General features: G+C 44.6%; 1 protein-coding gene across 6 annotated transcripts in view; it reads left to right on the top strand.

The window, feature by feature from the left end:
• The window catches only part of OTUD7A (OTU deubiquitinase 7A), a 177,035-nt gene that overhangs the window by 132,131 nt on the left and 22,664 nt on the right, over positions 1-22,240 (top strand). For all 6 annotated transcript variants that reach the window (XM_071567986.1, XM_071567987.1, XM_071567989.1 and 3 more), the window contains 5 exons: positions 265-444; positions 3,253-3,471; positions 15,486-15,587; positions 18,186-18,313; positions 19,308-19,420. In XM_071567986.1, the coding sequence (XP_071424087.1) occupies positions 265-444; positions 3,253-3,471; positions 15,486-15,587; positions 18,186-18,313; positions 19,308-19,420 (742 nt within the window). The remainder of the gene's footprint in view (positions 1-264; positions 445-3,252; positions 3,472-15,485; positions 15,588-18,185; positions 18,314-19,307; positions 19,421-22,240) is intronic.

Genomic DNA, 22,240 nt, shown 5'->3' with positions numbered 1-22,240 from the left:
CAGGTCCAACCCTTGGTCCAACTCCAGTCCCTTTACCAGATCATGGCACTCAGTGCCACGGCCAAGCTCAGTTGAAAAACCTGCAGGGATGGAGAATCCACCCCCTCTCTGGGCAGCCCATTCCAATTCCTGATTACTCTCCAAGCCAGCAGGCCCTGACTGTTCCCCACAGCACTGCCCTGTTCAGTTAAGGCTGTTCCAGCCTGCCCAGCTGTACCTGCTCCCCACAGTGCTGTGAGCACCTTGGCTTTCTCTGTTTTGCAGGCAAGAACTGGGACCTGACGGCGGCTTTGAACGACTATGAGCAGCTCCGGCAGGTGCACACGGCCAACCTGCCCCAGGTGTTCAACGAGGGCAGGTACTACCGGCAGCAGGAGCCCGAGCCTGCCCAGGTGACCAAGGCTGAGAGGCCCTGCCTGCAGAGGCAGGATGACATTGCCCAAGGTAAGACTCTTCTCCAGGCCCTCAGGGCACCTGCACATCTCTGGCTGGTCTGCAGAGAGTGGGCAGTCATCCCTTCAGCCTGGGAACTGTCATTGTCCCAGGGCTCACAGAGATGCTGCTGCACCCTGTTTTTCATGGTTTTGTGGTTCTGAGCTTTGCCTCAGTTCTGCAAGTTGGTTTTTAATGTCTGATTAAAGTACAGAACACATTGTTCCCCAAGCAGTCCTGTGGTAGTTATAAAAAGGAATTAATTAGAGGGTGTCACAGTCCATCTATACTTAGTGAAACAAACAAACAAAAAGGTTTAAAAATCCCTATTTCACTCTTTACATTCTTACTTACAGTGTGTAAATAGGGTATATGAAATCTTTGAATAGCTTTCAGCTTTAAAATGTCACTCTTTTTCAGTTCCACAGAACTAAGGACTGCCTCCTGTCCCCTGCTGAATAGAAATTGAAACCTTAAGAAAAATCCAGCAGTTATTTTCCAGTACAAGATGATAAGCATTAGAATTTGCTTTTTTGTTTGCAGACCTTTTATGGGTTTTATTTCATCTCTCCCTCAGACTGTTGGATTGCATTTTTTCTATTAATTTCTCAAGGAACTGTAGTTTGCACCAAAATGAATCTCCGGGTCTGACAGCTTGTCATGTAGGGAGGTAATAGCACTGGCCTGGTGATGGCTTTCTGTGCAGTCATTAATAGGAACAGAAGGTTTTCCCTTCTCCTGCTGGCTCTCCCCTTCTATTAAACATGAAATGGCACCAGTACTTAGGAGTTTCAGCAAAGCTTTTTTAAAATTGCTAACTTCCATCAGAGGAAAAGGAACTGTAGTGCTTCTTATGAGTCCTTAAAAACACTGAGTACAGAAAGGTAGGAGGAACAGCACACTGTGGTTGATAAAAGTGTGTCCCTTCATCCTCACTGGGATATAGTTTACCCTGAAATGCCCATTTGGTGTTTTGTAGATGGTGTGGGGTTTTAACTGCCTGGACTGACAGTAACTTGGCTGCAAACCCAGGGCAAAACTGAGGACTTCATGGCCAGAGCACCACCTCTGGCTGACATGTGGAACCAGCGTGAGGAGATGTTCAGGGAGGGGCAGAGAGGGGAAATGAGGGTTTGTTATGGACTGAGGAGTGGAGGAGGCAGCTGCAGGTGAGGGCTGTGCTGTGCTGTGCTGGAGGGGTAGTCAAAAGAATGTCAGAAACTCCATACACCTGGTGTCAACTCGCCAATAAACTCAGCAGAATGCCCAGGAGACATTCTGGTACTAATTTTGGCCAATGCCCATTGCAGAGGTGCCCAGAGGGAGCCCAGCTCGGTGCAGACTGAGCCCAGCCTGGCTGAGGCACAGGAAGGTGCTGTGGTTCTGAGCTGTGGCCCTTGTGGGGTGCAGACAGAAACTTTCTGCTAAATGGTAAACTTCTGAGAGCAAAGACTTATAATGTTTGCTGTATATCCATTTTAAGCAGCTACAAAACATTCATTTCAGTTTAAAAAAATATAAACAGGAGTACAGGGCAGAAACTAAACTGGGGGAAAACACCTCCACCAATTTTGACTGAACAAAGAGTATTTGTTACCCACTTATTGGTGACAGAACTGAAGTCATTTAGGAAAGTGAAATGATACAATAGTGGTGTTTTTCCCATTCTTAACACTCAAATACTTATTGTGTTTCATGACCCTTTGCTGTTCCCTACATAGCATTTGTCCATAGAGATATTCAATATAGTATAAGATATTAGCTCATAGTTGTTTTGATAAAAGAATGCATTCTTTTGTACAGGGCTTGTTATTTTCCTAGTTCCTTTTGACCTGTGTGTTGTTTACATGGATTAGGATCTTAGAAAACACATTTCCATAAAATTGGAGTTACTCTTAAATTCAGCATTATGATGTTAAAATTGTTTTCAGGTAGATTGTTCTGAAATATAACATAGTCACTAAGAAGTGACTGTAGAATGCTGGATTTTTTTATTCACAAGAAGTCAAATTAAGAGTTAGAATCACAGAATCATAGAATCGATTGGGCTGGAAAAGATCTCCGAGATCATCGAGTCCAACCCTTGGGCCAACTCCAGTCCCTTTACCAGATCATGGCACTCAGTGCCACAGCCAATCTCACCTTAAAAACCTCCAGGGATGGGGAATCCACCCCCTCTCTGGGCAGCCCATTCCTATGCCTGAGCACTCTCTCTGCAAAGAAATTTTTTCTGATCTCCAACTTGAATTTCCCCTGGCAGAGCTTGAGCCCATCGTGCCCCCTTGTCCTATTGCTGAGTGCCTGGGAGAAGAGACCAACCCCAACCTGGCCAGAACTTCCCTTCAGGCAGTTCCAGACAGTGCTGAGGTCACCTCTGAGCCTCCTCTTCTCCAGGCTAAACACCCCCAGCTCCTTCAGCCTCTCCCCACAGCACTTGTGCTCCAGTCCCTTCTCCAGCCTCGTTGCTCTTCTCTACATATATATTCTCTACATATATATTCTCAAAATATTAATTCATTATCATATGTCTGCCATTACATTTTTCTTCCAATGAATCTTTGAAAACTTAAGATACATTTTAAAAAATTTTGTATGAATACTTGTTCTTCGTATCTTGTTGCTTTTAATAGAAGGAGAGTCAAGTTCCTTTGACTTGCCATAGGGATCTAGAGTAGGAGCTGAGCAGTAGGGAAATAACCCAAAGAAGGTAGGAAACAACAAGTGGAATAAATTCCTCAGGGAAATGAATGTGCCTTCACCAGACTTGCTGTTGCCTGCTTTTGTGCCATGTTGCAGTAACCCCCTTTGGTTTCTCCCCAGAAAAGCGTCTCTCCAGGGGGATCTCCCATGCCAGCTCAGCCATCGTGTCCCTCGCTCGCTCCCACGTAGCAAACGACTGCAGCAATGAGCAGTTCCCCCTGGAGATGCCCATCTACACATTCCAGCTGCCAGACCTCAGTGTGTACAGCGAGGATTTCAGGAGCTTCATCGAACGCGACCTCATCGAGCAGGCAACCATGGTGGCCCTGGAGCAAGCAGGTGGGTGGGCACTGCTGGGGGGTGGGCACTGCTGGGGGGTGGGCACTGCTGGGGGGTGGGCACTGCAGGGGGGTGGGCACTGCTAGGGGGTAGGCACTGCTGGGGGGTGGGCACTGCAGGGGGGTGGGCACTGCAGGGGGGTGGGCACTGCTAGGGGGTGGGCACTGCAGGGGGGTGGGCACTGCAGGGGGGTGGGCACTGCTAGGGGGTGGGCACTGCAGGGGGGTGGGCACTGCTAGGGGGTGGGCACTGCAGGGGGGTGGGCACTGCAGGGGGGTGGGCACTGCTAGGGGGTGGGCGCTGCTGGGGGGTGGACGCTGCTGGGGGGTGGGCGCTGCAGGGAGGGTGGGCACTGCTGGGGGGGTGGGCACTGCTGGGGGGTGGGCACTGAAGGGGGTGGGCACTGCAGGGGGGTGGGCACTGCAGGGAGGTGGGCACTGCTGGGGGGTGGGGCACTGCAGGGGGTGGGCGCTGCATGGGGGTGAGTATTGCAGGGGGGGTGGGCGCTGCAGGGGGGGGTGGGCGCTGCAGGGGGGTGGGCACTGCTGGGGGGGTGGGCACTGCTGGGGTGTGAATCTTGCAGGGGGGTGAATCTTGCAGGGGGGTGGACATTGCAGGGGGAAAAGTCCTGGAGGGGGATGAATCCTGCAGGAGGGGTAAATCCTGCAGGAGGGGTGAATCCTGCAGGATGGGTAAATCCTGCAGGAGGGGTAAATCCTGCAGGAGGGGTGAATCCTGCAGGGGAGTGGGCACTGCAGGGGGTAAATCCTCCAGGAGGGTGAATCCTGAAGGGGGGGTGGATCCTGCAAGGGGGTGAATACTGGAGGGAAGTAAATACTGCAGGTGACATCGGGGGGTAAACACTGCAGGGGGGTGAATACTGCAGGGACCAGCAGGGGACTAAATCCTGCAGGGAGATGAATCCTAGAGCAGGGGTGAATCCTAGAGGGGGATGAATCCTGCTGAGGGGTGAATCCTGGAGGTGATATCGGGGGTAAACACTGCAGGGGCAGCAGCTGGGCAGTCCCACATTTGGGTTGACAGTTCTCATCACACTTCATTTCTGGAGCTTGCACATCCTGCATGAGGAATAAGATGCCATGAGAGTAAAAGCAAATACTTTGCTCTTTGCAAAACAACACAGTGCTCTGTTTCTTTTAAGCCATTATTAAAAAACCCTGTCAAATTTAGTTAATAAAGAAATTGAGAGAGGAAGGAAAGGAGGACTGATGGGGAAGTGATGTGATAGAGAAGGTCATGAATCTGGATGGCCAGAGGAGATTGGTACTCAGGAGGAAATTACATTGCAATGACTGTTAAAGGAAACATCTCCAAGTTCTATTGCAGCTTAAGAAAATAGTTTTTAGGTATATATTTTATGTATTAATTACTATTTTTGTAATGAAAAAATGCATCATTTAAAATTAATACCTCAGTATTGCTATGGGGAAAATGGTAAGAAATTTAGTACTAATATTAATTCAGGTTTATTAGTAGTTTAAAGTTTTAAGCCAGCTTTGAAGGATATGGAGAAATGTATTTAAAATTAGTATGTGTGTGTTATCAGGTATGTTAATACACCATGAAACGAACCCATCTGTGTGGAATGCCCAACTCTGGTGATCTGAAGGAGTTCTTAAATTAGATTTCATGGCTGCTTGTGGGATATCAAACAGTAGTTGCTTTTTGTGTGTGTGGATGGCACTACTGACTTGTGTAATGCTGTGCTGGTGAGCTCAGTCTGATGAGCTGCTGCTGGGCATTGCTCAGGGCACTGCACTGGAGGGTTTGGGCAGGACCTTTGCTAAGCTGGTGTCACTTGGAGTACTTTCTGTGTGTTGTCTCTTTTTTGGCTTTGGCCATTGAAAAGCAGGACATAGATAATGGTATCAAATAGTAAATACTTGAGGCAAAAACAAACAAAGAAACAACAAAAGCAGCAAACAACCAAAATTCCCCAAACAGTGTTCAGAAGGCCTTTTTCTGGGAGCAATGGAAGTATAAAATAAGGTAGGAATGCTACCAGGTAACTGTGAATTATGAAAACTGTCAGTCACCTATCTAGAAAATACATCTGGTTTCTCTAAGAGCTCGATAACCCAAGGAGGACAAGGAGGAGCAGGATGGCTCTTCCTCTGGCAGCTCTGCCAAAGCCTCCAAGTTCCTCAGGGCTCTCAGAAGATTCCCTGCTATGGTACCATTTTCCACCTGCCTACTTTGGTGGAATTACAGCCTTTAGACCAAGTATAAACTGGAGGATCACAGTGGCTTTCTGACCCCAAAATCAGAATATGTGAATGTAGAGCTGACAACCTCTAATTCATACAGAACTGGCTGGCTTTGAACTTGAAACAGGACTGCAGAAACTACTGAATTTGCTGCCTCTTGGCATTCCTCTCTCACATCTCTCTGAGAAGTAGAATAAATCATTTATTCTTTTCTTCACATTAAGTAGGGCAGTAACTTGACTGACACTGGAAAAGTCCCTTCATCCCCAGAGCCTCTGAGGATGCCTTGACCCTTTGAAGTGCTCATGGGTTTGATCACAGGTATCCTTGTAGCCTACATAGACTTAGTTTACTTGTGAGTGTTTAATTCAAATAATCTGGAACTTCCTGGGAAACAGTTGTGCAGTTGAAGTAAGTTAAATAGATCAAACAATTTGCTTAAGAATATTATGTAAGGCTTCATATAAAGGGACTTTTTGTCTTTGTTTTAGATGTAAAGATACTCAGTTTCCTTTTATTGCCTGCCTATTTCAAACATATTGTTGTACAAAATGAAGAGTGAATTAATAGGAAAATCACTTACCATCAGACATGGTCTCCTACCAAGAGTCTGCCTATGGTTTGGTCAGTGACCTAAAAATTAAGAGAGAAGGTGCATTCCCTGCAAAGAGCCTAAAATGTATTTCAAACCAAACCAAACCCCAGGCAGGACAGCAGCTTCTGTAGCTGAGATTGGGCATATTGTAAAGCAAAAACAAAAGAAGCTGATTAGACAGAAAGAAGAGGAAATCTGATAAGAACTAACAGCTTACAACTCCCAAAGATTTGGGGGGTAGAATTACTGCAGACAGACTGTCACACGTGTTGTCTGGAGTGGCTGCATGAGCTGCATGTCTACAAAAGCCAGTTAGGGTTTTATGGCCTTTTTTCATGTGCTTAAGCCCTTGCTACCATTGCAGCTGGATGTGAAAGGATGTTCAGGTTCCATTCTATCTGTATAACATGTGAAAGGATGTTCAGGTTCCATTCTATCTGTATAACATGTGAAAGGATGTTCAGGTTCCATTCTATCTGTATAACATGTGAAAGGATGTTCAGGTTCCATTCTATCTGTATAACATGTGAAAGGATGTTCAGGTTCCATTCTATCTGTATAACATGTGAAAGGATGTTCAGGTTCCATTCTATCTGTATAACATATGAAAGGGTGTTCAGGTTCCATTCTATCTGTATAACATGTGAAAGGGTGTTCAGGTTCCATTCTATAACATGTGAAAGGGTGTTCAGGTTCCATTCTATAACATGTGAAAGGATGTTCAGGTTCCATTCTATCTGTATAACAGGTGAAAGGATGTTCAGGTTCCATTCTATAACATGTGAAAGGATGTTCAGATTCCATTCTATAACATGTGAAAGGGTGTTCAGGTTCCATTCTATCTGTATAACATGTGAAAGGGTGTTCAGGTTCCATTCTATAACATGTGAAAGGGTGTTCAGGTTCCATTCTATCTGTATAACATGTGAAAGGATGTTCAGGTTCCATTCTATCTGTATAACATGTGAAAGGGTGTTCAGGTTCCATTCTATAACATGTGAAAGGGTGTTCAGGTTCCATTCTATCTGTATAACATGTGAAAGGATGTTCAGGTTCCATTCTATAACATGTGAAAGGATGTTCAGATTCCATTCTATAACATGTGAAAGGGTGTTCAGGTTCCATTCTATCTGTATAACATGTGAAAGGGTGTTCAGGTTCCATTCTATCTGTATAACATGTGAAAGGATGTTCAGGTTCCATTCTATAACATGTGAAAGGATGTTCAGGTTCCATTCTATAACATGTGAAAGGGTGTTCAGGTTCCATTCTATCTGTATAACATGTGAAAGGGTGTTCAGGTTCCATTCTATCTGTATAACATGTGAAAGGGTGTTCAGGTTCCATTCTATCTGTATAACATGTGAAAGGATGTTCAGGTTCCATTCTATCTGTATAACATGTGAAAGGATGTTCAGGTTCCATTCTATCTGTATAACATGTGAAAGGATGTTCTGGTTACATTCTGTCTGTATAGAAACAAATTCCTGATTTACTGTGAAATGATAAAGGAAAGGCCCAGATAAAGGCAGTGTGATTTACTCACTCCCTACTGCTACAGTGTATCCTCTACTCCTTAAGTGATTGCTGTTCAAATATTCCCCTTAGAGGACAGACTTCACCACACTGATAAAATCATTTTGAGGTTTTGTCTGTCCTACAAACTCAGCTGTTGGTTATTGCCAGAACTGGAATGAGCTCAGCTTGTAAGTAAATGGTCCGAGTGATCTCTGTGGGCTCCTGCAGTAACCCTGTGGGGTTTAGACAGAGAATGTCTAGAGATACTGATAATATGAGATCTGTGTGAAAGGAATTTTACATTTCTAAATATTATGCTGCAGCAAGTTGATTTTCATTATAGACACGTGCTCCCCTGTGTGTTGTTAATGTCTGGGTTGACACAAGGAGAGAGATTATGGAAACTTCTGCTGTACTCAGGAGTTTAAGAACCAGGCAGAAAAGTGACTGGCCTAACACAGTGTTTTTAATTAAAAGAAAAAACAATTCTATTGCAGTGCTGAAACAAAATTAAATACAAAAATTAAAAGTACACTGTATGAACACCCAAGAATTGCTTTCCTTCCCTTTGCTTTCTGTGCTCACGTTTGTATTTTCTAAGAAGCAAAGTCAACAGCAATATGCTGTTAAGCTTGGGATCCATGCCCCAGAACAATGCACCAAAATTATGGAAATGTTTCAATGATTACAAACTGTTAAAAATCAAGCTTTGTTAAAGAAAAATTTGTGTCTTTTGAAGCTGTAGAAATATTTTCTTATCACAGAACTTTTAACAGATTTCCACACAGCACATGCAGGGTGGTGGGGTAGAAACAGGCTTAGAGCAGAGCATTGATTTGATTGCTCAGTTTGATTCCCCCTGCACAGCTCAACTCTGCATTTCAAGGACATCAGCAGGGATGCTCCTGCAAAGCTGATTTCATCATCTCAGCTGAAAGACAGAGCTCCTGCAAGGAGGTCCTTTCTGGGAAGTACTGAAAATGTATTGCTAAATGCTGTGTTTATTCCTTTCTTCTCAAATGTCAGCAGACACTGAATGAGTATTATAAGCCCACATAAAAAACCTGCTCTTGGAATTTTCTTCATGTCAATAGTTGCAGGCACACATTGTAGAAAAGAGCTAAAACTCAGAATAAACAAGGCTAGTCATGCCAGAAACATGTACAGTGTAAAAGTGGCCCTGCTGCCATCAGGATCTGAGGTTCCTGCACCAATTGCTGCTGTTCTGAGCGGGCTGGGAGCTGCTCTGCTGCCTCAGCTGGGCATTCTGTGCCACCCCAAGCACTTATTGCTGTTGGATTCCAGTGGGGAGCTGGGAAGTGTTTGGGGTGAACAAATGCTTGAGAAAATGTTATGGGCTGTCCGGAATTAGTTTTGCTTTGGAAGCTGAAAATGGTATTTTGTGACTTGCTCATCTTGGGATATGGATGAGAGGTGGATTTCTGGAAATGCCATGCACTGGAAAAATGAAAGAAAGGCTGGTTATGCCTGATTTCTTAAGGACACTGAGTTTGTGTAAGCAAGTTGTCTCTTAAGGTTGTACCACTGTTTACTTTTTCGATTGAATTCTGCCATTATCAAATATCATAGAATCATAGAATAGAATCATAGAATGGATTGGGTTGGAAAAGACCTCCGAGATCATCAAGTCCAACCCTTGGTCCAACTCCAGTCCCTTTACCAGATCATGGCACTCAGTGCCACGGCCAAGCTCAGCTGAAAAACCTCCAGGGATGGGGAATCCACCCCCTCTCTGGGCAGCCCATTCCAATGCCTGAGCACTCTCTCTGCAAAGAAGTTTTTTCTCATCTCCAATCTAAACCTCCCCTGGCAGAGCTTGAGCCCATCGTGCCCCCTTGTCCTATTGCTGAGTGCCTGGGAGAAGAGACCAACCCCCACCTGGCCAGAACTTCCCTTCAGGCAGTTCCAGACAGTGCTGAGGTCACCTCTGAGCCTCCTCTTCTCCAGGCTAAATATCTTTCTGAATAAGCTTCTCCAGTTTCACAAAAATAATCAGCTGGCTTGGTTTTAGTATGTCCATAGAGGAGAAAACTTTGCAGCATGAATCTTGTTTATTAAATGCTGCAGATTCCACATGGGAAAGCTCTCCAGGATGCCCAAGACAATCACACTCAATCTGAAGTAAAATTGTAGGAGCTGTGACGTGACACTTCACACTTTTTCCCATCTTTAATCTTCCTGGTTTTTCTCTTAATGCATATTCCATTTTTTCTGTAAGAATTGTGACTTATTTTTGTTATAATAAATGCACCGGGGCCTTGGAGCAGTGATTTGCTCACAACTTTGCAGTGAAACTTCAACCAAAGTGTCATACAAGCACTTGAGAAGGGGCTTGTCCTTTGTAGCATCTCCTTTTCCCCTGTCAAGAGAGAGTTATGTTAAGCTGCTGTTTGTTAAGTCCCTGAAACTTTGTGGTGTTTAATTCTACAAGAAAACTCACAAATCTATAAAGCCGTTTAATTTATTAGGAGCTTAAACCAGAAAGAGAAGAAAATATGGACTGGAGAAAGTGAAGAGGGAGCCAAGGGTTTATGCAGAGTTTCTACAGAGGTTCTTTAACTATTCTGTAACCTCAAATTTTGTTTGAATTTTGTTGGATTGTATTTTTACCACCAACCTTGTGCATGTTTAGGCAAGGAATACCTTACAATGGACCTTGGTAAGCTGGAGGACAGCACTGTGTATCTTCTTTATGGGATAGTCATAAAGCAGAATAATTTCTGGGGTGTACTTTTAACTTCTTGTTTATACTGTGAGTGCAGTTTTGTACAGAGGACACTGTGCTGAGTGCTCTCCTACCTTCTACAGCACTTAAGGCTTCAGGGCTGATCCTGAAAGCCAGGGCTGGCCCCTGGAAATACTTGAAATGTGTTCTCTGTTCTCTGCTGCCTCTTTTTGAGCCCTTCAGGTCTTAGAACCATCTAGAATTCTCTTTGGCAGTTTCTGCCCATAAATCCTGCTGCAAGAAACAGAACACCTGTGGCTTGTAATACAATGGAGGCTTATTAAAAAACACTTAGCCCTTTCTAGTGTCTATTAATAATGCTCCAACCTTAACTTTCTCTGGGGTTCAGCTTACCTTCTCTGCACAGAATACAAAATACATACCTGGTATTAGTGATGGATTCTTGTTGGGTCTGTGAGAAACAAAGTCTCAACCTCGTAGGTTTTTAATTAAAACTTATTATATGGTAAAAGCAATTTCAGTATGCTGGGTAGGATGGATGCAAGCATTGCTGGCCATCACACCCCAAACACAGTGTAATTCTAACATTTATTTGGTCTCTACATACATATTCATTCAACTCATGCATAAACATTTTAAGCACATTGTTAAGCAGTTTAACATATGCTACTATAGCCAAGTCACTCTTACAACCCCAGTGATAACCCCACTATAAATTCTGTTCCCCTTAGATACGGGAAAGTTTTAACTCTACCCTTTCTCTTACAACTCATATAGTCCTTGACAAAGTTCTGGGAGATAAAGTGATTTAACACTATTTCATTTATCTCTCCCTGTGGGTGTAAGTTGGAATTATTGTTTAATTGGCTGGCCATATGTTTTTTCTCGTGTCACTGTAGGAGCTTCAGTAGCCCATTCAGTTTTACCAACACGAATCACACTCATACTTCTCACAGGTCCTGCAAATCAGGGACTGGGGGGAGCCAGGAGATGCTTTGGATTATGCAAAGTTGGTTACACTCTGTGTAGAGCAGGGTAAGGATAATATCAGGCTACAGAAACAGGTGGCAATCTTCAACCATGGAGGATACAAGGTGGTGTTGACCTTTCTTTTGAGTTTGCACCTGAAGTCTTAAGTATCATGCAAAGAAAGGGCAACATTGTGTGCTCATGTCTGCCCTTCTGCATGTTGCCAGATCAGAGACCTGCACAGCACTTTTAGTCTTGGTCTAAAAGTAAGCCCCTGGTATTGGCTGGGACAGAGTTAATGTTCTTCCTGGGAACTGGTACAGAGCTGTGCTTTGCATTCAGCATGAGAATAACGTTGGGAACATGCTGAGGTTTCAGTTGTTGCTGAGCAGAGCTCACCGCAAGTCAAGGACTTTGCAGCTCCTCGTGCTGTGCCAGGGAGGAGCTGGGAGGGCACACAGCAGGGAGAGGTGCCCCAGCTGGCCCAAGGGATTGCCCAGAGCATGTGGCACCATGGTGAGCATAGAAACTGGGGGAAATCTGCCTGGGAGCTGCTCCTCGGGAGCTGTCTCACTGGGTGGTGAGCAGTTGTTTTCCATTTGCATCACTTTGGGGTTTGGGGGGTTGATTTCTTTGCTTTTATTTTCTTTTTCTTTAACATTTTTTATTCTTGTTGATGTTACAATTTTTTAACATTTATTTCAATTATTTAACTGTTCTTCTCTTAAGCCACGGGTTTGGCCACTTTTACCCTTCCATTCTGTCCCCTGTCCCACCCAAGCAGTGAGTGGCTCTGGGGTGCTTGGTTCTCAGCTGGGGCAAACCAAGACACCTGGGTAGGACTTAGAATAGAATCATAGAATCGATTGGGTTGGAAAAGACCTCCGAGATCATCGAGTCCAACCCTTGGTCCAACTCCAGTCCCTTTACCAGATCATGGCACCCAGCGCCACATCCAATCTGTGTTTAAAAATCTCTAGGGATGGTGAATCCACCCCCTCTCTGGGCAGCCCATTCCAATGCCTGAGCACTCTCTCTGTAAAGAATATTTTTCTGATCTCCAGCTTAAATTTCCCCTGGCAGAGCTTGAGCCCATCGTGCCCCCTTGTTCTATTGCTGAGTGCCTGGGAGAAGAGACCAGCCCCCACCTGGCTATAACTTCCCTTCAGGTAGTTATAGACAGTGAGGAGGTCACCTCTGAGCCTCCTCTTCTCCAGGCTGAACACCCCCAGCTCCCTCAGCCTCTCCCCACAGCACTTGTGCTCCAGTCCCTTCACGCTCTTCTCTGGACTCGCTCCAGCACCTCAATATCCTTTCTGAACTGAGGGGCCCAGAACTGAACACAACACTCAAGGTGTGGCCTCCCCAAGGCAGAGTCCAGGGGAAGGGTCACTGCCCTGGGCCTGCTGGCCACGCTATTTTTGATACAGGCCAGGATCCCCTTGGCCTTCTTGGCCACCTGGGCACACTGGTGGCTCCTGTTGAGCTTCCTGTCCCTCAGTCCCCCCAGGTCCCTCTGCCTGGCTGCTCTCCAGCCACTCTGTGCCCAGCCTGGAGCGCTGCAGGGGTTGGGGTGGCCAAAGGGCAGGACCTGCACTTGGCCTTGTTGAACTTCATCCCATTGGAATCAGCCCATCTCTCCAGTCTCTCCAGATCCCTCTGCAGAGCCCTCCTGCCTTCCAGCAGGTCGACACTCCCTCCCAACTTGGTGTCACCTGCAAATTTGCTGCTGATGGACTCAATCCCCCCATGTAAATCATCAATAAAGATGTTAAACAGGACTGGACCCAATACAGACCCCTGGGACTTTTTATCATGATCTAACATTAAGTCAAATTTTAATGTACTAGAGTATGGCTAGATTGAATCTCAAAGTATTTTTGATGTAAAATAACGGATCAGTTTGTGTTTTTAAAGATTCAATTAATTTAGTGAGAAAGTAAGAAGCAAGGTCAAGTAGGAGACAAACAGAGGGAGAGAGAGTGAGAAATGGGTCTAGTTTGTCCATAAATAATGTATTATCAGTGCAGACAGAAATAAGCCTGAGGAAGAACTGTTTCCAGTTTGCACTTAGGCTCCAGTTCTCATTCTCTCCCCTTTCCTGTTGTTTCCCTAAAGGGTTCCACTATAACCATTAGATTTGAAAAACAAAAATGCACCACTTTTTTGTGATAAGCCAATAATAAACCCATCTCTGCTAATTTTTAGTCAACTATAAGCTTTGTGATGTTAACCACACCCACAGACTTTTTTTGCATAATCTGCTGGATGGAAGATCACTTTTATAGAACCCTCCCATTGCTCAAAAGATTCCTAAGCACACATTTATTACCAATAGCTGCTAATTAATCTGCAAAGCAAAGCCACTCATTATTGCCTTAACTCCTACCTAAGGTCTGTCTGTGTTTGGATCTTCTAACTCAGCTTTACAGAGCACTTTGGTATAACTTATTATGAATATGATTCCACCAACACTTTCTGCAAAAAACAGGTGGCAAATTGTTATTTCCCAGACACAGAAGTTGCTAAAAATGATAACTCCTTATTTTCAAAGGCTGTCTAATAGTCCTTTAAATTAAGCTCCTTTAATCCATATTTAATTTAGCCCTCAGTAAGCCTAGTCTGAGGTGTTGTTCATTTCCCAGCGAGCTGCTAAAATCACGTGGGCATTATCAGATGTGCTTTGTTGTTGATGTGCTGTGCCTCCTTGCAGGGTGGTACTCTCACCCCACACTGACTATCTGCAATTCAATTATATCATTCTCAGTGCCCAGAACAAGTAACTGGGGTACACACTAACTGGTTACACTCTTTTTTCCATAATGTGTATTACCTGTTGTTACAAATCACTGTAATTTTGTAATGAAAACTTACCAATGGAGAGAAGTCTATTCATTGTTTGAACTTCCTTTTGTTTGGGGGATTTAACCTTAAGTGTAGAACTGTACAAATACATAGATACTATTTCCTCTCACCTTGCAAGTCAAGGAATTGGAGGACAAACAAAGCTGTGGAGTCACCACAGGCTGCCTATAGCATTATTCATTCAATTATTCACTTGTGCATTACCCCCAGACCTGCCAAAAGTCTTGGGAAATGTACAGCTCTGCTCATCATTGTGAGATCAGCTGCTCCTCCTTATCCCCAGAGAGGTTTTACAATTAGTCCCATTTGCTTTCTTTCTATCAGAAATGCTCACATGACCATTTAACCAAGACTTACCACTCCAGACTGATACCACATGGCAATCTGTGTGCCAGGGATTCTGTAATTCACTGTTGGCTTGGGCACTGATAGTCCTCATGACTTCATTTGCTTTATTCTGCTGTATCAAATATCTGTCCTCTCATCCATCTCTGGTTTGTAATCTTCAAAACATGCTCCATGTAGCAGTGATGGATAAGTGGGTCTCTAAATATTCTCAAAGGGAAAAGCCACATGCTGTGCTACATCTAGGGCTCTGTGTTGGTCTCATTTTGATTCTCTGTTATTGTAGCTGTTGGGTTTTAGTGGATCTAATAATGATTTACACTGTGGTAAGTGAGAGGAGAATCAGCTGTTGAAACAGTATCACTTAATAAACATGCCTTACAGTAACATATCTTGATTACCATATACATAGTAATTGTGTCTTTTGACAAAAAATACTCTATTACTGTAATTTTATCTCTCCTCTGTGTGTGGGAGGCCAATGTCTATTATGTTTGGGAATTGATAGCAAGGCTTATCATGGTATTTAGATAATAAACTCCTTGGAAATTCAACCCTGGACACAGCATATGAGAACAGATAATGCAGTTTAATTAGAGGTGTTCTCTTCTTTTCCAGATACATTAAGAGAACAGTTTATCTGCCTCTTGTTTCTGATCTTCTCAGTTTTCTCTTCTGACATTACACTGTAGCTCCCTTGGCAGAAGGGATGCTCATGCCTAACCTTCCTGCTGTTTCCTGGGCCCATGTCCTGCTGCAGCAACTCTGACAGATTCTTTCTTTCCAGGACGACTCAACTGGTGGTCCACGGTGTGTACGAGCTGCAAACGCCTCCTGCCCTTGGCCACCACCGGGGATGGGAACTGCCTCCTGCACGCTGCATCCCTAGGTAAGGATGGGAACTGCCTCCTGCACGCTGCATCCCTAGGGAAGGGCCAGCTGCATCCCTAGGGAAGGGCCGGCTGCATCCCGAGGGAAGGATGGGAACTGCCTCCTGCACGCTGCATCCCTAGGGAAGGGCCGGCTGCATCCCTAGGGAAGGGCCGGCTGCATCTCTAGGGAAGGATGGGAACTGCCTCCTGCACGCTGCATCCCTAGGGAAGGATGGGAACTGCCTCCTGCACGCTGCATCCCTAGGGAAGGATGGGAACTGCCTCCTGCACGCTGCATCCCTAGGGAAGGGCCGGCTGCATACCTAGGGAAGGATGGGAACTGCCTCCTGCACGCTGCATCCCTAGGGAAGGGCCAGGCTGCATCCCTAGAGAAGGGCCAGCTGCATCCCTAGGGAAGGGCCGGCTCCATCCCTAGGGAAGGGCCGGCTGCATCCCTAGGGAAGGTCCAGGCTGCATCTCTAGGTAAGGATGGGAACTGCCTCCTGCACGCTGCATCCCTAGGGAAGGGAAGGGCCGGCAGCATCCCTAGGGAAGGGCTAGGCTGCATCTCTAGGGAAGGGAAGGGCCAGGCTGCATCCCTAGGGAAGCGAAGGGAAGGGCCAGGCTGCATCCCTAGGGAAGAGAAGGGCCAGGCTGCATCCCTAGGGAAGAGAAGGGCCAGGCTGCATCCCTAGGGAAGAGAAGGGCAGGCTGCATCCCTAGGGAAGAGAAGGGCCAGGCTGCATCCCTAGGGAAGGGAAGGGAAGGGCAGGCTGCATCCCTAGGGAAGGGAAGGGAAGGGCAGGCTGCATCCCTAGGGAAGAGAAGGGCCAGGCTGCATCCCTAGGGAAGGGAAGGGAAGGGCAGGCTGCATCCCTAGGGAAGGGAAGGGAAGGGCCAGGCTGCATCCCTAGGGAAGAGAAGGGCCAGGCTGCATCCCTAGGGAAGGGAAGGGCAGGCTGCATCCCTAGGGAAGAGCCAGGCTGCATCCCTAGGGAAGGGAAGGGAAGGGCAGGCTGCATCCCTAGGGAAGGGCCAGGCTGCATCCCTAGGGAAGGGAAGCGAAGGGCAGGCTGCATCCCTAGGGAAGGGAAGGGAAGGGCAGGCTGCATCCCTAGGGAAGAGCCAGGCTGCATCCCTAGGGAAGGGAAGCGAAGGGCAGGCTGCATCCCTAGGGAAGGGCCAGGCTGCATCCCTAGGGAAGCGAAGGGCAGGCTGCATCCCTAGGGAAGGGCCAGGCTGCACCTGGTACCTGCTGCCACAAACTTTTCCTGCTCCCGCTGACCCCAGCAAAGCTCAGAAACACACGAGGTGCAAATGTGGAGCAACATATTCTTGTAATTTCACTGAAGTGCTGTTTCCCTCAAGCATGCCTAAAGCAGGGAAGTAAAGGTTTATTAGGTTGTATCATGAACACCAGAACACCAGGGATTTGAATTTTCCTTATATTTTTCCTTTTCCCAGCCTAACACCTCTGAAACAGGCAAATTCCAGATGCTTTTGCAGGATTGTCTTCATTGTGCCCGAGAAATTGCATTAATTCCCTGGATTTTGTAAAACAGTTCTCTGGCTGTCCTCAAGAATGCAATATCCAACTCTTATCTGATAGTTTTTTGTGGAGTTTCAGCATATGGGAAACAGCATTTGGGGGGAATTACAATAATTTCCTATTGATTAATTAATTGCTAATACAAGGTCTTTGAAGCCTGTCTGCAAATCAGTAGAAACCTGTGAAGCTGGAAGTCTCTGATATGCTTTCTCTATCCTAACCTGTTATGGGGAAACTTCATTCTTTGTGGCAGTTGCTAAAATCTTCTACCAGCAGAACTCTAAAAGGTGACTTTTTAGAAACACTGGGATTTTTAATATTTTGAAGGGACTTTTCTAGAACAGAGGGTTTTGCTGTTTCCAAGCATCCTTTTATCTTTGTCCATTTTTAATTAGGAGGAATGGTATGTTATTTGCAGGAAGTGTTTGGAGTATTCAGACTTGAAAGCAGCAGCTGACAATGTGATTACTGAAACATGGCTGGCTGTGGGCACGTGGCCTGGGGAGAGCTCTGCTCTTTTGGTGTAGGTTGCTATTCCCAACTACATAAAGATGTTTTATTATCTTAAAATCATATTAAAAGCCTGTGGCTGGTTGTATTTTTAGACTTTCTATCACCTTGATTGCTGGTCTCTTCACTTGGGTGTTGAAACCAGGGGAGATTTCCCCTCTGCTGTGTAAGAGTTGGAGCCTTTGGGTGTTGGTGCTGTCTGTGACTCACAGAAGTGCCTGCAGTGCTCATTGACATTCTTGAGCCTGCAAACCCTGTTGGCAACTGCAGCCAAAACCAACCTGGGCATTGAATATTCCATGGCTTGCAGCAAAGCTGAAAGTGCCTGCAAGCAAACCCTGAAACTACTCAAATCCTTAGTCATTCCTTAATCAAAATTTAAAATGTATTAGAGTCCCCTCTTTTGTTCATTACCTTATTTATATTGCCTGTTACTTTCAGAAACCTTAAAACTGGTGAGGGAATTCTTTGCCAAGGAGAATCTTAAATTATATATTAGCTATTTCTCTTTCACTGTAGCTTCTTTAAGACTGAATGTGCTCCTATGCTGCTTTAGGGATGTGGGGATTTCATGACCGGGACCTGGTTTTACGGAAAGCACTTTACACCATGATGAGAAGTGGAGCTGAAAGGGAAGCACTGAAGAGAAGATGGAGATGGCAGCAGACCCAGCAGAACAAGGAGGTCTGTATGGCCTGAGGACAGTCTTGGTAGTATTAGTTAGGGTTAAAAACATGATGTGAAAGTTTTCCTGGCTGTTAAATTCCTTGTCCTTCCATATTGCACAGGGAAAGAGATACTCGTACTTGAAATGTTCATATCAGAAAGTCAGTGTGTTTGTAGCTTTGTGGGTACAACTATGCACAGTTTTGTCCTGAAAAGGGCCTGAAGTTTAGAACCTGTAGAAAATTTTGGGCTGCTAAACTGAATGTATAATTTAGCTGTCACAAGCGTCATAAAATGAGTGCATGAAATCCACAGGAAAGAGAAAAGCCCATTTAAGATTTCCCAGAATGGGAATTCGGATTCTCAGAGCTGTGACCAAATATTGAGGGGATGTTTCCTAACTAAAATAATTTGGTTGATTAAAAGTTGTGCTTCAACATGTTAACATTTTCTAAAGATGTCTGTGCCTAAACAGGGGCTAGAAAAGCCCATTTCAGGACTAATCCTGAATGCAAACAAGTGAAAATACTTAAATGTTTGCACTTATTTGTGGTCTGTTTTTTGATGGCAGCAGTCAGCTGAGCTGTGACTGACTCAGCTGCTTCAGCCCACCTGAAAATACAGGCACAGAAGCACTTCTGCACCCTCTGCTCTTGAGCAGAAAGAGCCAAGGAGGGTATTCATGGTAGTTGCAAATATTGGGAAGAAAGCAAACCTCCAGAAATGGGCAGTAAAGCTCACTGTGGCTGCAAGGAACTCACGTGGGTAGATATATTCCTATGGAATAACTGGCTCTCAGCAGTGGAGCAGCAGCAGAGCTACATCCAGAAATACAACCCACTCTGCACTCAGTAGTTGAGATATTTTCTTAATAAATCAGTATTCCATCACCTGAAATGTTGAACTGTTAATGGACCAAGATATTAAACGGTGTCATGTGTGAAGCTCAGGTTGGTCCTAAGCCCTTGCACTGTGTGGCAGCCCAAAGCAGAGCCCTTCCTTGTCTCCCCAGTCAGGTCTGGTGTACACGGAGGAGGAGTGGGAGCGGGAGTGGAACGAGCTGCTCAAACTGGCCTCGAGCGAGCCCCGGACACACCTCAGCAAGAACGGGGGCACCGGCGGGGGGTAAGTCCAGAGCCTGGCAACACCTTCAGCTTCACACACAGCACCACTGAATGGGGGGCTTTATAGCACCATCAAACTGCCTTTTCAACTGCTGTGCTTCTTTAACCTGCTAGATGCAATTATCTGAACATCCTCTTACAATAGTTCGCATTTTCACTAAGTTTGCCTGGGTTACCAAACTAACTTGAGGTTCCTTTGTATCCAAACGAGCCTGGGTGTAATAAACCCTAATTGCTTTGTGGAACAAGCATGTTGGCAGTCTCCTTTAGCTTCAAGAAGGTGAGTGGCTTGTCTCCCTGCAGATGTGTAGCTGTTTCCTTGAGGAGCAGGAAGGTGGTTACTGTTTGGGAATAACTTCCCATCTTCTGATGGCATTCTACAAGGCAAGAGTTTGTTCCTGGCCATCACCTTCTCTGTGCTTTAGCACAGCCATCCTCTCATTTTCAAACATTTATTTCAGTCCTTTTTGGCTCTGTGGTTCAAACACAAAACCTTCAATGATGCCTTGTTTGAGGGCAAGTCATCCAAGTAACTCTTCACATTTTCTATTTTAAAATGCTGTTAACCCTAAACATACAGGAGGGGAAAATGTCATGATTTTGGTATTAGAGACTAAATATTTGGATGCAGTACCTTTTTAACAGAAGGTAGAATACTGAGTTATAGTTGTAGTCTCATGAAGCCATTCTGAAAAATCACTGTGCTGCTTCAGTCTTTGAACTGTTATAAAAAACCTTAATTAAAAATTGTAATAATTAGTATTGTACTTTCTTTGACTATTCAAGCCTCTATTAAACCCACGTGGCACCCACAATGCCCTCACATACATGAAGTATTTAAGGACTGTTTCTTTTGAATTAAACTGATTCCCTGTAAAGTTGGATGTTGCTGGAAGGACCTGCAGAGGGTATGTCTGTATTCCTAAGAACTGCATCAGATGCTTTTCTTCCCCAGTTTCCTCTGTGTTTCTCCCCCCAGATTCCATGGGCAGGCTGGTTGCAGCTGCTCTGACTGCTCTGCAGAGCTGCAGTGGTTGTTACTCCCCAGCCATCAGCAAAGCAAAGGGGGAGTGGTTTGTCTTGATGAGCAGCTTAGGATGCAGTTTAATCTTTCTATGATAATTAGTAGCAGTTTAGTCAATTGGCTTATCATAAACAGAACCAGCCAAACTGATGGTCTGAGGGAAAACTCCAGTCCTGCCTTTTGCATTTATTTTATGTGTTGAGAAGCTGTTGGAAAAAGTACAGAAATACATTTGTAAAAATGTTTGGGATGAAACAGTATCTACAACATTTAAATACCCCTGATCCACAGAGAATCTGCTTTAAGTAGGTGCTGTGATAACCCTCCCCTCACTTTCAGTGCAGTTATTCCCAAACAAGAGCATTATTGATCAGCCTTAAGAATGCAGAAACTTTAATTTTTGTGTCTAGTGTTTATCACTGAAACTATTTAGTGTTTGTTGACTTGGTGCATAATTTTCTTCAAGTTCTGTTTCCCCTCCAGAATATTGCACATGGTGACAAGTAAATTGACAAAATAAGGCAGAAAACACAATGAGAGTAAAAAAGTCCTTAAAAAATATTCTCTGGGCTTTGAAAGAGTGTTATATTTTCCTTTTGACTCTCAGATGTGAAAGGCAGGTATACAGGAGGACATTGCTAAGAAAATTTTCAGCCATAATGTCTCGTTTTCTACTGTTTTGAAGAAAAAAAAGAGATACATTTTCATTCTAACCTCTAGTTTGTTTTCTGTGTTTGTAGGTATTTTCCTGTTGATATGGTTTGGTCTTCTAATGCAGTTCAGTTTATATTTCTATTAAGTTTGGTCATTCAGCCCCAGTTTTCTCTGGCCTTACTCCATCTGTCTCATACCCTGTAGTTTCAGTACCTACTGGTGAGAGATGCCCTCAAATGGTGCATTTGCCAGGCAGTCAACCATCTTTGCCTTTAGTTCCCAGGTACTTACACAGAGAGTAGTACTCTTCCATAAAGAACTGATTCAAGTTGGTTTTAATGTTCTCATCATGGCTTGCATTTATCATTTTGCAAATCAAAATACAGTTAAGTATAAATAGGCAACAGTTATTTTTTCATTTGAAATGGTGAAAGAGGAATCAGGCAAGAAACTCAGCTATTAAACATGTGAGTAGGGGATTCTCTTTACATTCATTCCAAAGACAGAATGAATGTGGCAGAATGAATTATTTTCTGAATTTAATGATCCCATGTTCAAAGTAGGGCCCTAGATAAGGAAAAGGAATATCAAAATAGTATTTTTGAGAGGGGGTATATTCTGTCCTCTAGTTAGGTGCTATATTAAGAAAGCTTGCACATCAGTCTTTGAACTGTAGATGAGATGAATTTTCCTTTGGTGTCAGAATTAGCTAAAGCATCAGAAGTTGTACCTGCTTCAAAAGAATTCAGTGACAAAGCTGAGTCTGGAATTGTGCTGTCTCATTCACCTACAAGCTCCTTTCAGTTATTTTTCAGAGGGAACTACGTGCAAAGGAGATCAGCAATTGTCAGTGATCTCCAAACATCCCTCCTTTGAGAGCACTCTCCTTCTGAGTCTGGGAAGTTGGGGAGAAGCAAAAAGGGAACACAGAAAAACCTGGTTCATGAGTTCTCATTTCTAACATGGAAAATCCTCCAAGCACTAAAGCACATGAATTAATTAGGAAGCAGATTCTTGTTTTGAGACAGGTTTGCACATCTTTCTCTAAATGTAAAAAACTCATTCTAGATTAATGTAACTGCTTCATTTATCCCCGTTAACAAGCAAAACTGGGGGCACTGAATTGGAGCTGCTTTTTCCTGC

Source organism: Pithys albifrons, chromosome 13 (genome assembly GCF_047495875.1).
Source record: "Pithys albifrons albifrons isolate INPA30051 chromosome 13, PitAlb_v1, whole genome shotgun sequence".
Taxonomy (NCBI): Eukaryota; Metazoa; Chordata; class Aves; order Passeriformes; family Thamnophilidae; genus Pithys; species Pithys albifrons.
Note: the sequence above shows the minus strand (reverse complement) of the source record. Positions and strands in the feature narration are given on the sequence as shown.